Source organism: Meleagris gallopavo, chromosome 1 (assembly GCF_000146605.3).
Source record: "Meleagris gallopavo isolate NT-WF06-2002-E0010 breed Aviagen turkey brand Nicholas breeding stock chromosome 1, Turkey_5.1, whole genome shotgun sequence".
Taxonomy (NCBI): domain Eukaryota; kingdom Metazoa; phylum Chordata; class Aves; order Galliformes; family Phasianidae; genus Meleagris; species Meleagris gallopavo.
This window is the reverse complement of record NC_015011.2, coordinates 20,935,896-20,947,973: the sequence shown is the minus strand read 5'-3', so window position 1 is coordinate 20,947,973 and position 12,078 is coordinate 20,935,896. Positions and strand designations below refer to the sequence as shown.

At 35.0% G+C, this 12,078-nt stretch overlaps 1 protein-coding gene across 4 annotated transcripts in view; it reads right to left on the bottom strand.

Moving 5' to 3' along the window:
• POT1 (protection of telomeres 1) overlaps positions 1-12,078 on the bottom strand; it is a 63,671-nt gene that overhangs the window by 42,209 nt on the left and 9,384 nt on the right. For all 4 annotated transcript variants that reach the window (XM_031553138.1, XM_010706251.3, XM_031553134.1 and 1 more), the window contains 5 exons: positions 9,569-9,641; positions 8,085-8,170; positions 4,321-4,431; positions 3,443-3,490; positions 2,115-2,229 (listed from right to left, as the gene is read on the bottom strand). In XM_031553138.1, coding sequence (XP_031408998.1) covers positions 2,115-2,229; positions 3,443-3,490; positions 4,321-4,431; positions 8,085-8,170; positions 9,569-9,641 — 433 coding nt within the window. The remainder of the gene's footprint in view (positions 1-2,114; positions 2,230-3,442; positions 3,491-4,320; positions 4,432-8,084; positions 8,171-9,568; positions 9,642-12,078) is intronic.

Here is a 12,078-nt window from a genome sequence, read left to right as displayed (position 1 = left end):
TATATATAGTATATATATATATATTATATATATATATATATATATATATATATATATATATATATATATATATATAAAATCAAAAAAGAAAAGAAGTACTTTCAAGCTGAACAAGAAACAAGAACATTTACTTTTTTAATGGGCTGGCATAGAGTACTTTACACATCAGCACTTTGAAAACACCCATACTTTTCAAGTGGTCTGATGGAACATGCAATTCCACAGTGGAACTTCTGTGTTGTCACACATCATGAAGTATAAGTAAATCTTCACTGGAACAAACTGTCAGATGCTTTCCATTGATAACTGACGTAAGTTTTCCTCTTGTCAAAACGTGCAAGGTAATTGCTCTGTTTCATAAAAATAAGACTGACAGGTATTTCTCCCACCTACCAGCAGTTGATGGAGTATCTGTTACTGCATAGTGGAACGCTTCAGTTACCTGTTGCCTTGAACTACTACATGGAGCAAGTCTTGAAAGGTCCACAGACCTCTTTGACGTGAAGGCTATTTGCGGACTACGACAAGAACCAGCACCTCTTGGCAAGCTGGTAATACTGCTCCTGGACAAACGAGTTCCCCCAGCACCACACATGCTTTCCAATTACTGGTTCACACACACTTGTAGCTATGAAACCTAAAAGAATCTTGCAAGTGTGTTCCCCCCACAATAATTTGTCTCAAATTGGAGTCCAAGTATGCATATACAATAAATTGTATAACATGACATTCTTTGTGTGGGAAGACAGTAGCTTGAATTTATCATATAAATTTACTATCTTTCATCTGCCTTAAAGAGCCATACTTGCAAAGAACAGCATCAGGTAATGTCTTACAAAGTCCATTTTAAACACTTTTTCAGCTCTGCATGTTTTTAAACAAATGAATAGAGCTTGTTTTACAGAGGCACTGCTTTACAATTATTTTGTCTGTCAATCACTAAGAGGTACTAGAAACCAAAGCTGGCCTTTGTGTTGGTTTGATGAGGTTTTAACAATTATTTCAACAACTAAATTATAAAAAGAGAATTAGAATGTTTAAGAGAAGAGGGAAAGCAACCTGCCACTGCCAGCACTGTAAAGAAAACATTTTTCACAATCAGAAAAAATTAAGATGTATATAACATTGTTTCTCAGAAAACACAACTCACTGCTCAAATAGCAGAATTTAATCAGACCTTGGGCAGGGGTTTCTAACTGTAACATCGGGCCACATTCATCAACCATTCAGAAAATGAGAACTGTCTACAGATCAGTAAATTTAAAAAAGTAATTACTAAATTAAAATGAATACTAAGATGTCTAAACATAGTGCAGATCAAACAGATATTCCTAGTTGTTTTTCTAGATATGTAGAAAAGTTCCACTGGTTTGCATTATGAAACCATCATACTGCAACCCAAAATTGACAGATTCCTTTCCAAATGCTTTCCTCCTTTCTCTACTATGCCTCCATTTAAGATGTGTTGAAAAAGATAAGAGTAACTGGAAGAGAAAATTTTTTTTCCTCACAGGCAATACAAGGGAAGTTTTTAGAATTGATCAAATAGCAAAATGTTAAACTGTTTATTTCTTACTACACAAATCGAAAATTGACTTTCATCTGAAACATTTGCAGTGTATAATTTCCTTTAATAAGTTTTGTGCATAAACGACTATGTAAAATACAGTAATCACTTTATTTTCAAGAAGATAAAAACACATGCACCGTATTTTCTACAAAACAGATAGACCATCACTTGTCCCATTCCAAAATGAACATCTATTTTTAAATTCTAATGCTTAAAATTAGATCGCCTATGTTCTTCAGATTTATTTTTTGTTTCACAGTTCTTTTGAGAAATACTACTGCCTCACCAACATTTCTTAAGAATGCAGGGAATGGTTTTCTAGGAGCAAATTTTGTCATCTGCCTGATAAATATTTACTTCACTTGCTATCTGCACCAGTCTGTATAAACTGGCTCAGATATCCATTACTTATTCTATTCTCTTGATGTTATCTGAGAACCACTGCCAAAGGATCACCAGACTTCTGTGGTCAATTTTAACAGAAACAACTATGAAATTAGTTCTGTGAAAAGAGATTTTAAATTTTTTTGAAAGTAGTACATACCTGTTCCTTTGCTTATATAAGGAGGCTTGAAGAATTTCACAATGCCGTACAAATTCACTACAGTCCCATCTTTAAGGCAATTCAAAGGAGTATACACGTATTTTGGTGCAACAGACTAGAAAGGCATGGTAAAATTAGGGGACAGAAGAAAAAAAATTATGCAAATGTTCATCTACAATTCTGTGCTTTTAACACCATTCAAACTCAGATATGTTTTTAATTTGTCTTGATAACTAAAAGTTACCTATTCTTTTCCTAGCTTATTCACTTAAGATTTTCTAAATGTTATTTAGAATTTTATTCATTCATTCACAGACAAAAAAGCACACTTCATTCCATTTCTTCCGTGAAATATTTCTTACAACAAACTAGTCAGCCAGTAGGTGCAAGTCAGATACAAAAGTGAAGACACATGAATAAGAAAATGAAAGTCATCATAATAATGTTTTTTGTTTGTTTGTTTTTACAGGCTGGTATTAACACATCCGTCCAAATGGCTTTTTAAATCCACAAATTTTAAATTAATATTGGCAGTGTTGCTGCACAGAATAACTACTTTGGGCATTCTACTTCTTGCAGTTACTGCCTAAGTTTATATTGTAGTAGCACACCTGTCAGAGGATTAAAAGAAATCAAGGACTAATTTCTACTATCTAAGGACAACTCTCTTCTCAATTTAGGATTACAGAACACGACTCTCTTAAAGAACGCAAGTTCTCCAAAACTGACTGAAAACTGCATTTCACTGATTGAATTGTGGAAGAAAAAAACCTCTCAGATAATTAATACAAAGTCAAGCTGTGTTATGTTCAATACTAAATCTTTAACCTGATGATAAAGAACAATTAAATTTCATCTATCAAATTTTAGGCCTTAAGTGTACTACTTCCTGTAGAATTGTAATTTAGATAGGGAAAGCCGTGTTCCTAGCAGAAACCAAAAGAAATTTTAAAACACTAAGCCTGATTTTAATCAAAGGAAGATTAACCTTTTTTTTTTTTAAAAAAAAAAAAAAAAACACAACCTCGTTTGGTATAGAAGGTACTTCATTAATTCATATTTCCCAAGCAAATGTGCAGCCTATTTTGAGAACCAGACAGAAACTACATCACAGAAATACTACTTTCTCATATTTCATTCTGTTTTCTAGGCATGCCATTTGTAGCAATAAAAGCTAAACAAATGACTGCTGGAATAGGACCATGGATGTAAAATAGGAAAGAAAAGAATTCTACATATTCTTATTTACATGCAGTTCACCTCATATTAAAAATATCCTGAATTTTTAAAAATTCCCCGGTTAAAAAATAACCTGAATATAAACTCACTGCAGATGTAGTTCCTGAAAAAGGAGTTACGCTTGGCTGTGTACAAATCTGAGGAGAAAAAAAAAAACACACACAAACTTAACTGATTACAAAAATGAAGACAGTACAAACATTGTAACATTTCATACAGCTGCAGCAATAAGCACCTTTGCTATTGGAATCACTTCTGACACCTCTGAATCTAGTAAAACTTTATTCTATACAATAAACAATATCTGTTCTGATTACACTCAGACAAAAACAACTTTAAACAACAGTTTCTGAAGCAGAAACCCCTCTTGCACCCCTTACCTTATGTGCATTATTCCCTTCCATTATGTGCAAGAGCAGTTCAGAAAGATTTAAGGAGCTATCTCAAGCTAACTAATGTCAAATTCCTGCACTCAACAAGTAGAAATTTATCTCGGAGATCATGATAATTTGGATCTGGCAACACCTTGCATCACTTCTATATTGTATACTTCGACACTGAGTACTTCACAGACACTGTACTCTCAGTTTGTCATCTACTACAAAATGTTAATCACTGCCGTGAACTGTTCTGCACAGAGTATTACCATGAAGGATTTTCAAGCACACAATCCCCATCCAGACCTTACAGAATTTTGGGCAGAAAGGATAACACCCATTCTCATCCATCAGAGATAAATACAGATGTTTCATTCACATACACTACTTTGACAAAATGGATGGAAGAATGTATTACATAATTGTAGGCACACACACAAATGTGTCCAGACCATCTCCTCATGGTCATGCTGTAATAATCTGCAGTACTTCAACTTCTAACAGATTTTTTTTCTCTACTGTAAAGCATAATTTTAATGACGGTATTTGGAAAAAAGAGGTTAAAAAAAAAAATCTAGGCACCCACTTACATAAATGGCTGATCCAGCTTCTTCAGACACCTGCAGGTGGCAAGCATGTCTACCATCTTCTCTTGCTGTAGGAGATTCTGCCACCTTAAATCCAGCAACCACGAAGATGTCCTACGGAGACAGGTGATAAACAGATGAGTGTTGTGCATAGCATTATGTTTAAAAGAGGATTTAATGTCAAATTTCACTCTCAAGTCTTAAGACATTCAATTAAAAAAAATCCAAACATTGCCTTTAATTTCCTCTATGTAGCAGTTCTACCCTAATTCTAATTCAAAGAGAATCATTACCCTTTGAATATACTGAACATTGACTCTTTCCTGCATAAAATTAACTAAGCCAAAAAAAGCAGTCACACATCTGATTAATATCGAGAAAGCATTCCTGTCTTAGTGGTAGTCTGTTAGTGTATTACAGCCTCACTTCAAAGATAGTCTTCTCATAGATACTTTCAATTTAGTTGGATCAATATCCTCCAATTTATTCCTCAGGGGTCCAACAGTTAAGTAAATGACAAAACTTGGGGTAGCAAAAGAGATACTACAAACTTTGGTGGTGTCCCTGTTAATCTGGCACAAGCAGCAAATCCATTTGCTGCTGCATGTTCACTTTTGATATAAAATTTCTCACACATCACAATGCAAAGAAGAAAAATAATTACTTAAGCAGTAAAAGATTTAAGTTCCTGCAGAAGATCACCTTTTAATAGTAACCTTACGAAAAAACAAAAAGAGAGAGAAGACAGATAAAGGAAAACACATTTAGGAGACAGACATGTTAAGAAATTAATTTCTGACCAAAAGAAATACAATACTAGGAACTAAATAGAAAACGAAGTTCCTTTAGAGTCAACTGCTTTCTTGTCAGGACAATATAGCAAACCTGTTCCAACATACCTGCTCTTGCAAAACCTTCCACACACATACAAACACACCTGAGAAATACCATATTAGACTTGGTGTCCTTTTAATCCAAGCTTCTACCAAAAGCACTTTCTGAAATTTTTAATGAATGACTTTTGTTCATGTTTTTATTTGATTACAACATATATATGATTAAAGCTAACAGTTTGTCAAATATTGCATTACAGTAGTTCCTTTAGTTCTTTCAGCAATCTGATAATGTTACTCTCAATAATAAAGGACCCAAAATCTTATTTTTTTTAATTTAAAAAAAGGCTGTTACATTAGGTTTTATGAATATTATCATTAAAATAAACAAAAACCCTACAAAAAAGATTGCTTGATCAGACAGTTTAATACACGAAACTAATGCCATTGTTATTTCCAACTAGTGTCACAAATAGGAATAAAATGTGTCTTTTGACTACAAGATAACATGCAAGTCACCTAAGTGTAAGATGTACTCATAACTAAATAAATTAAAACAGGTGAAAACAATTACATGGATTAATATTCTCTGCACCTGAAACACACTATTCAGCTAATGTACATTAAAGTTGTTTCATTCTTTTCATATACAGACAGAAACAATGTACAGAAACACAAACTTCAGGAAAATTAGGGTTTTGTTTTTTTGCAGAAAACAGGTTCAGCACATCTTTCCTTTCTCTGTTGCTGATGGTCTTTCATGGTGTTCCTTCAACAGTGCAATTAACCTTCACGCATTATTCCTGTTTCAGCATTTTGTTAGATTACAGGAGGCATAAGGCTCTGGGACTTGGCTGCTGAGTCAGGATCGGAGCTCTGTAGAGCTGACTTGACTTGTTCTCCTTTGTCAGGAGGAACTTTAGCATTACATAGACTCAAATGTGTACACAGGTTGATAATAAATTGAGGATTTTTCTTGTGAACAATGATAGATCATTGGTGGTTACTATCAATTGAAGGGTTGCTAAGAGTTGTTGTTTCCTACAGCACTCTCTGGGACCCATCTTTCTATCCTCTCACTGCTGCTCAGGGCCTTTTATGTGCGTTTTAATCAGGACAATAAAAATAGTCAGTTCCTCATATTTAAAAATTCTGCATCCTGTATATTTAGCAAATTAATTCAAAGACATCCCAACCAGGAATTACTGCCAAAATTCTTGGAGTGCAGGAATCTGTATAAAGACTGACAGTTGTTATTTCACATACGAATCTAAGATTTGCAAAAGAAAGATCTTCTGTCCCAAATTAACTGCTGATCTTCAAGGTATGTTTCCTCTCTTCTGCATGTGTAGGGAAACCGTTAGGTCAGAGCCTTAACTGGTGATTAAGCACCCAGTGAAGGGGTGTGGCTGGCCCAGGGAGCACAGACAGATTGTTGTTGTGCTCCCCATGTGACCAGAAGGCAAAGCCACTCCCGGCTCACATGATGGCCAGCCACTGAAAGGAGAACATCTCTTAGATCTAGGCTGCTTCCTGGGAAGGAGTGCTGCATGGTCAGAGGTCCCTTTTACCAGTTGGGTAAATTCAACTCTTCTTTCCCTATTTGATTACTGCCCTACCTGCAAATACTTTGCCTGGTATTGCCAAAAACCTGTCAGAAACAATTTTGCTTCCTCGTAAGCAGAACAGCATGGCATGAGACAAACATCAAGACCAGGCTTTGATTCACAGAATCTCCTGTACAACTTAATACTCTCTGACCTGCACACATTACCATCCAGACTGATGATCCTCTGTATCGTTTCCCCAAGTTCACACATACGACTAAACTTAGCTGTGCATCAATTTCAAGGTCAAATTAATAGGCTCTCCTCTCTGCTGAAATTTCTGCTTTTTCAAATCAACTCAATTCCAAGCATACTAGACCATACTGGAAAGTAGGAAAATGTTCTTTATTGAAAATGTAGCTAGGCACTGGAACAGTCTCCCCAGGGAAGTGATCACAACACCAAGACTACTGGAGTTCCAGATGCATTTGGACAATCATCTCAGGAAATATGGTTTGAGTTCTGGGTGATGCTGCATGGAACCAAGAGTTGGATTTGATGATCCTTGAGGGCTCCTTCAAACTCAGGACATTCTGTGGTTCTATTACCTGAGCTGAAAAGCTTTGATAAAATTCTAACTTAATCGTTTCTACTTCCATGGTTGAGAAAGCTCATAAAAATGTTTCTATGAACCTGAAAACAAAGACCAGTTTTCTTTACTAAATAACTTTCCATCTTCAATGTGAATTTCTACTATAAATAATAAAGCACTAGCACGAGCCCATAGAATACAGTATACTTTAAGTTGATATCTGGCTATCTGTCAGCAAACTGACAGGCAATCTAATCAAAATTATTAAGTTGAGGTAATTGTTTTCAGCTTGCAACACACTCTCATCAAACTCAGACTGATTTGTTGATGTCCTTTACCCTGGAGCTATCAAACCAAGCTTTCTTTTCTAATGAAGCAAGATGCCAGCAACACACACAATAAAAAAACCTGTGTATGTAGTTTCAAATTATAAAAAAGAAAAGTTTTAGTGTAACTTAAAGCTTAAATCAATTAAAATTTAAAATCTTATCAAAAGTATGGCAAGATATCTGACTAACAAACATAAATGGATGGTTTCTCTTTCATCCATATTCTCAATCCTTTATTTGCTAGGTAAAGGAAACAGCACGCACAGACAAAAAGAACTGCTCTATTTCAGTATTACTGACAAAAAATTTACATAAGCAAATACTTTTTTTGAGTTTATAATTATAAACATGAACAGACTGAATAGACTATTTCTAATGTTGGTAATAGCTATATGAAGACAAAATAAAAAGGTAAGAAATCTCTGGAAAACAGTCCATAATATAAGAAAAAGTGAGTATATTTTACCCCGTTACGTATAAGTTTTGCACAATCCTCTGCCATTTTTCCATATATTAGAATATTGAGGCTGTTAATCCTTGAACATGTGTCATCTAGGGAAAAAAATGCATCCAATTATCATTCCTTCTTCAAAACAGCAATGGGAAAAGGTTTACAAAATAAATGCATTTACAGAACGTTTTTCATTCCAATTAATTTACAAGCAGAAAATTACATAAATAGCTGTGCATTTGGGTTTGTGTGCTAACTATAGGTAAATCAATGATCTGGATGGTGGCCAGCATGGTGAGAGAGGTGAAGAGAGAAGGCTCTGGGGGGGAGACTTCTTTGTGGCCTTCCAGTACTTGAAGGAAATTTATCAGCTGGAGGAAAACCAACTCTTTACATGGGCAGATAATTATGGAACAAGTAGGAATTGTTTTGAACTCAGAGAGGTGAGATTTAGATATTAGGAAGAAATCATTTTACTCAGATAGCTGTGAGGCACTGGCATAGGTTGCCCAGACAATGTTCCATCCCTGGAAGTGTTCAAGTGGTCCTGGGCAGCCTGACCATTGCAGAAGGAGTGGAGCTGGATGATCTTTAAGGTTCCTTCCAATCCAAGTCACTGCACGGTTCTATCAAATAAGTAGCCCTCCAAATGGACTGAAGCAGACATCAAGTTATTTTAGAAGGTTATTCTAGCCGTTATCATTTCAGAAATAACACTAATGATTTAGATGTGTGAACTTATTTTTGAGACTGTCCAGGATATATAAAAACTTAACCTTCTTGAAAAGCCTTGTGAAATTAGCACGGCTCAAGAAGTTTTGTTGCTGTCCTCAGTAACCCCCAAAGCCAGAAGATAAATTACTTTGTTCTCGTCAACTTCATTCACCTCTGGCAACACTAATCACAAGCAGCACTTTCAGGTAGGATCTGAACTCCCTAGCCTTCAGTTGGGTCACAGAAGAATTTATATAATCAAAAAGGTTCATAAGGAGCAAGTGATGATTCCCTAACAGAAAGAAGAAGCTGAGAAAGAAGTTCAAGGAAATAGCAAGTTCCTCAAACCATCTCAAAATCCCTTTCTGAACTGCTTAGTCTAAAACAATGCAATACAAGTGCTGCAAATTAGCATACTGTTCTATATTAAATGTGTACTGAAATAGCATATACTGGGTAACTGTTAACTCTGTATTTTTCTTAGACCTTCTCTATGATAAGAAATTTAAAAATATGCTGTACTCGTAACTAATGAATTTTCAGAAAAGTATTTTAAAAGATTCTGTAACAAGGAAGTCAACCAAAAATCCAAAGACCATATAGCTTTCAGTAACTTATATGTGACAGTTTAAAATAACCTATTTTTTATGGGGAATTAACATGTTTCAAGTATAAAAATTTTACTGAATACTCAACAAAGCAAGTAGTGGTGGAACAGTATAATGACCAAAAAAAAAAAAGGTTGAGAAGTCTAGCAAAAACAAAAGTGTATTTAGATGGAGTACCTTGAAGAACAATCTTGAAAAAGTCTGTACCATCTCCAAGTTTTGTTAGTGGGTAGGAAAGAATAACTATTCCCTAAAAAGTAAAAACAAAATTAAATATATATATATAAATATATGAACTGGGACCATACAATCAGCCTATAGGTTACAAAAACACTGATAACAAATGAAATGTCTATAAGGAAAAAAAAAAAAAAAAAAAAAAAAAAAGAAGAGAACATATCTTTCTTTGTTTTAATTGGTGAAACATGCACAAGCCAGCATAAACGAGCTTCTAGAGATATAAAGGAAGCACTATGAATGAAATAGTACAAGTCTAAATTACTTAGATGCTATGGCCTGGATAGTAAACAGAAATTGTAGCTATGGAAATACCTTTTTACTGCTTACATCACTAACACAACAGTTACACTTTTTGTCACAAAGGCTAAAAAGTTAGCTAAAATAAATAGGACATTCAAAATCTTAAAAGATATAGCAATTTCTCAAATTATTGTTAAAGGATTACAACATAAATATCCAAACAAAATCACAGTCAAGACATAAAAGACATAAACAATATCCTGTAATATTAAAAATAGTTGGGATGACAAAGAATGCATCACAAAATTTGGAAACTCAGCAACATATTGATTTATCAATAACACTAATTCTCTAAAAGATGCAAATATATGTATGTGTGTGTACATATATTCAATCATTACAGTGAATTTCCAACTTGCATTGAAGCAAACTGTAGCAATCTTTGTTATGTTAACTTTCCTTTGGAATAAATATGTTGGTTTTTATTTTGCTTTTCAGAAACATGGCAACTCATCAATAAAGTGTCATCTTCAGCAGAAACAAAGATGTCAGCCAAATGTATTTCTACACAGTATGGTAGATAAAGCACTGTATCTACCTCAAAGATAAAAGCATAGAGATTGATTCAATGAAGAAAAATATAGAAATTTGAAAACTGAGTCTATGAACATTTAAGAGAACTATAAAACAACACAGCAAATAAAATATGAAGGTTCCTGTAGGGAGACAGCAGATGTAATCATCTATAAGTGCACAAAGGTAACACTAAGACAACAGTCAGGTAGATCACTGTGATCTTATAATGCACATATTCTGTGGGAAACATGATTTAAATGTTAGTAAGCATCTCTTAAACCACATTAAGATAAAATATACAGCAGTGAATTGCTGTTGTAAAGGCTTTTCAGGGTAGCATTAACACTATAGTAACAAATTAACTAAGGAAGAATCGAAATAAAATTCAACATAGCTTATTTGACTATTTTCTATAAAGAATTAAAATTCACAAGTTCTCCATTTCCAACCCAAAGCATATCAATTTTATTACTCTAAAACAAACAAAGTACCCTATGTTGAATTTAATTTAATATTTACCGTATTGCTTTATTGTTTCTTAGACAGTAGGAACAACTTAGACCAAAATAAAGGTCAAAGATCTATGCCTACGTGTCTTGAGCAGTTAAGCTCCCGCTTTTCACAGGGAACACAGTTGCATTTTGTAGAGGGACTGAAATATCAAATATTTATTTTAGCAATCTGCATCCACAGAATAATGTTTTGAGATCTGTGTATGAATACTTAAAGGCAGGTTTTTCACTCATTCTCAAAATCACAACTTTAGAATTGCAATTACTAGGTACAATTGTTCTTGCTGCAATTATTTGTCTTGAACTGCATTCACCAGTAAAAGAAATTCTACAGATTTTTTCTTGTAATGAAATCTGCAATAAAACCAAATCATTTCAGGAACACTGTGTTCTTTTAGTAAAGAACATTCAATCCACTAAAGAACAGCATACATTTATGAGAAAGGGACTCTGCTTTTTGACCATTTTTACTTTCCACTTTTTTCCTCCTACATCCCAGTATCTTCAAATGATTTCTCAGATTCTGGGACCACATTCTTATGTAGAACTGCCTGCCCCCATCAGTTTTCTTTGTATCCTGAACACCTACTCTCTAATCCTTTTCCCCAGCAGAAATACCACCCACTGCTTTCTTAATTCACCTAAAACCCCTGGGCTCTAAACTTATCTAAAATTTGCCCTGGAAAAACCTGCTCGAATTCAATCCTCCCCCACAAATCTTTCACTGTACATCACAGAATCACAGAATCACAGAATTGTAGGGGTTGGAAGGGACCTCTAGAGATCATCGAGACCAACCCCCCTGCCAAAGCAGGTTCCCTACACCAGGTCGCACAGGTAGGCGTCCAGGCGAGACTTGAATATCTCCAGAGAAGGAGACTCCACAACCTCCCTGGGCAGCCTGTTCCAGTGCTCCGTCACCCTCACCGTGAAGAAGTTCTTACGCACATTCGTGCGAAACTTCCTATGCTGCAGCTTATGTCCGTTTCCCCTCGTCCTGTCTCCACGTACCACTGAAAAGAGACTGGCCTCACCACTATGGCCGCCACACCTCAGATATTTATAAACCTGGATCAGGTCCCCTCTCAGTCTTCTTTTCTCAAGGCTAAACAGACCCAG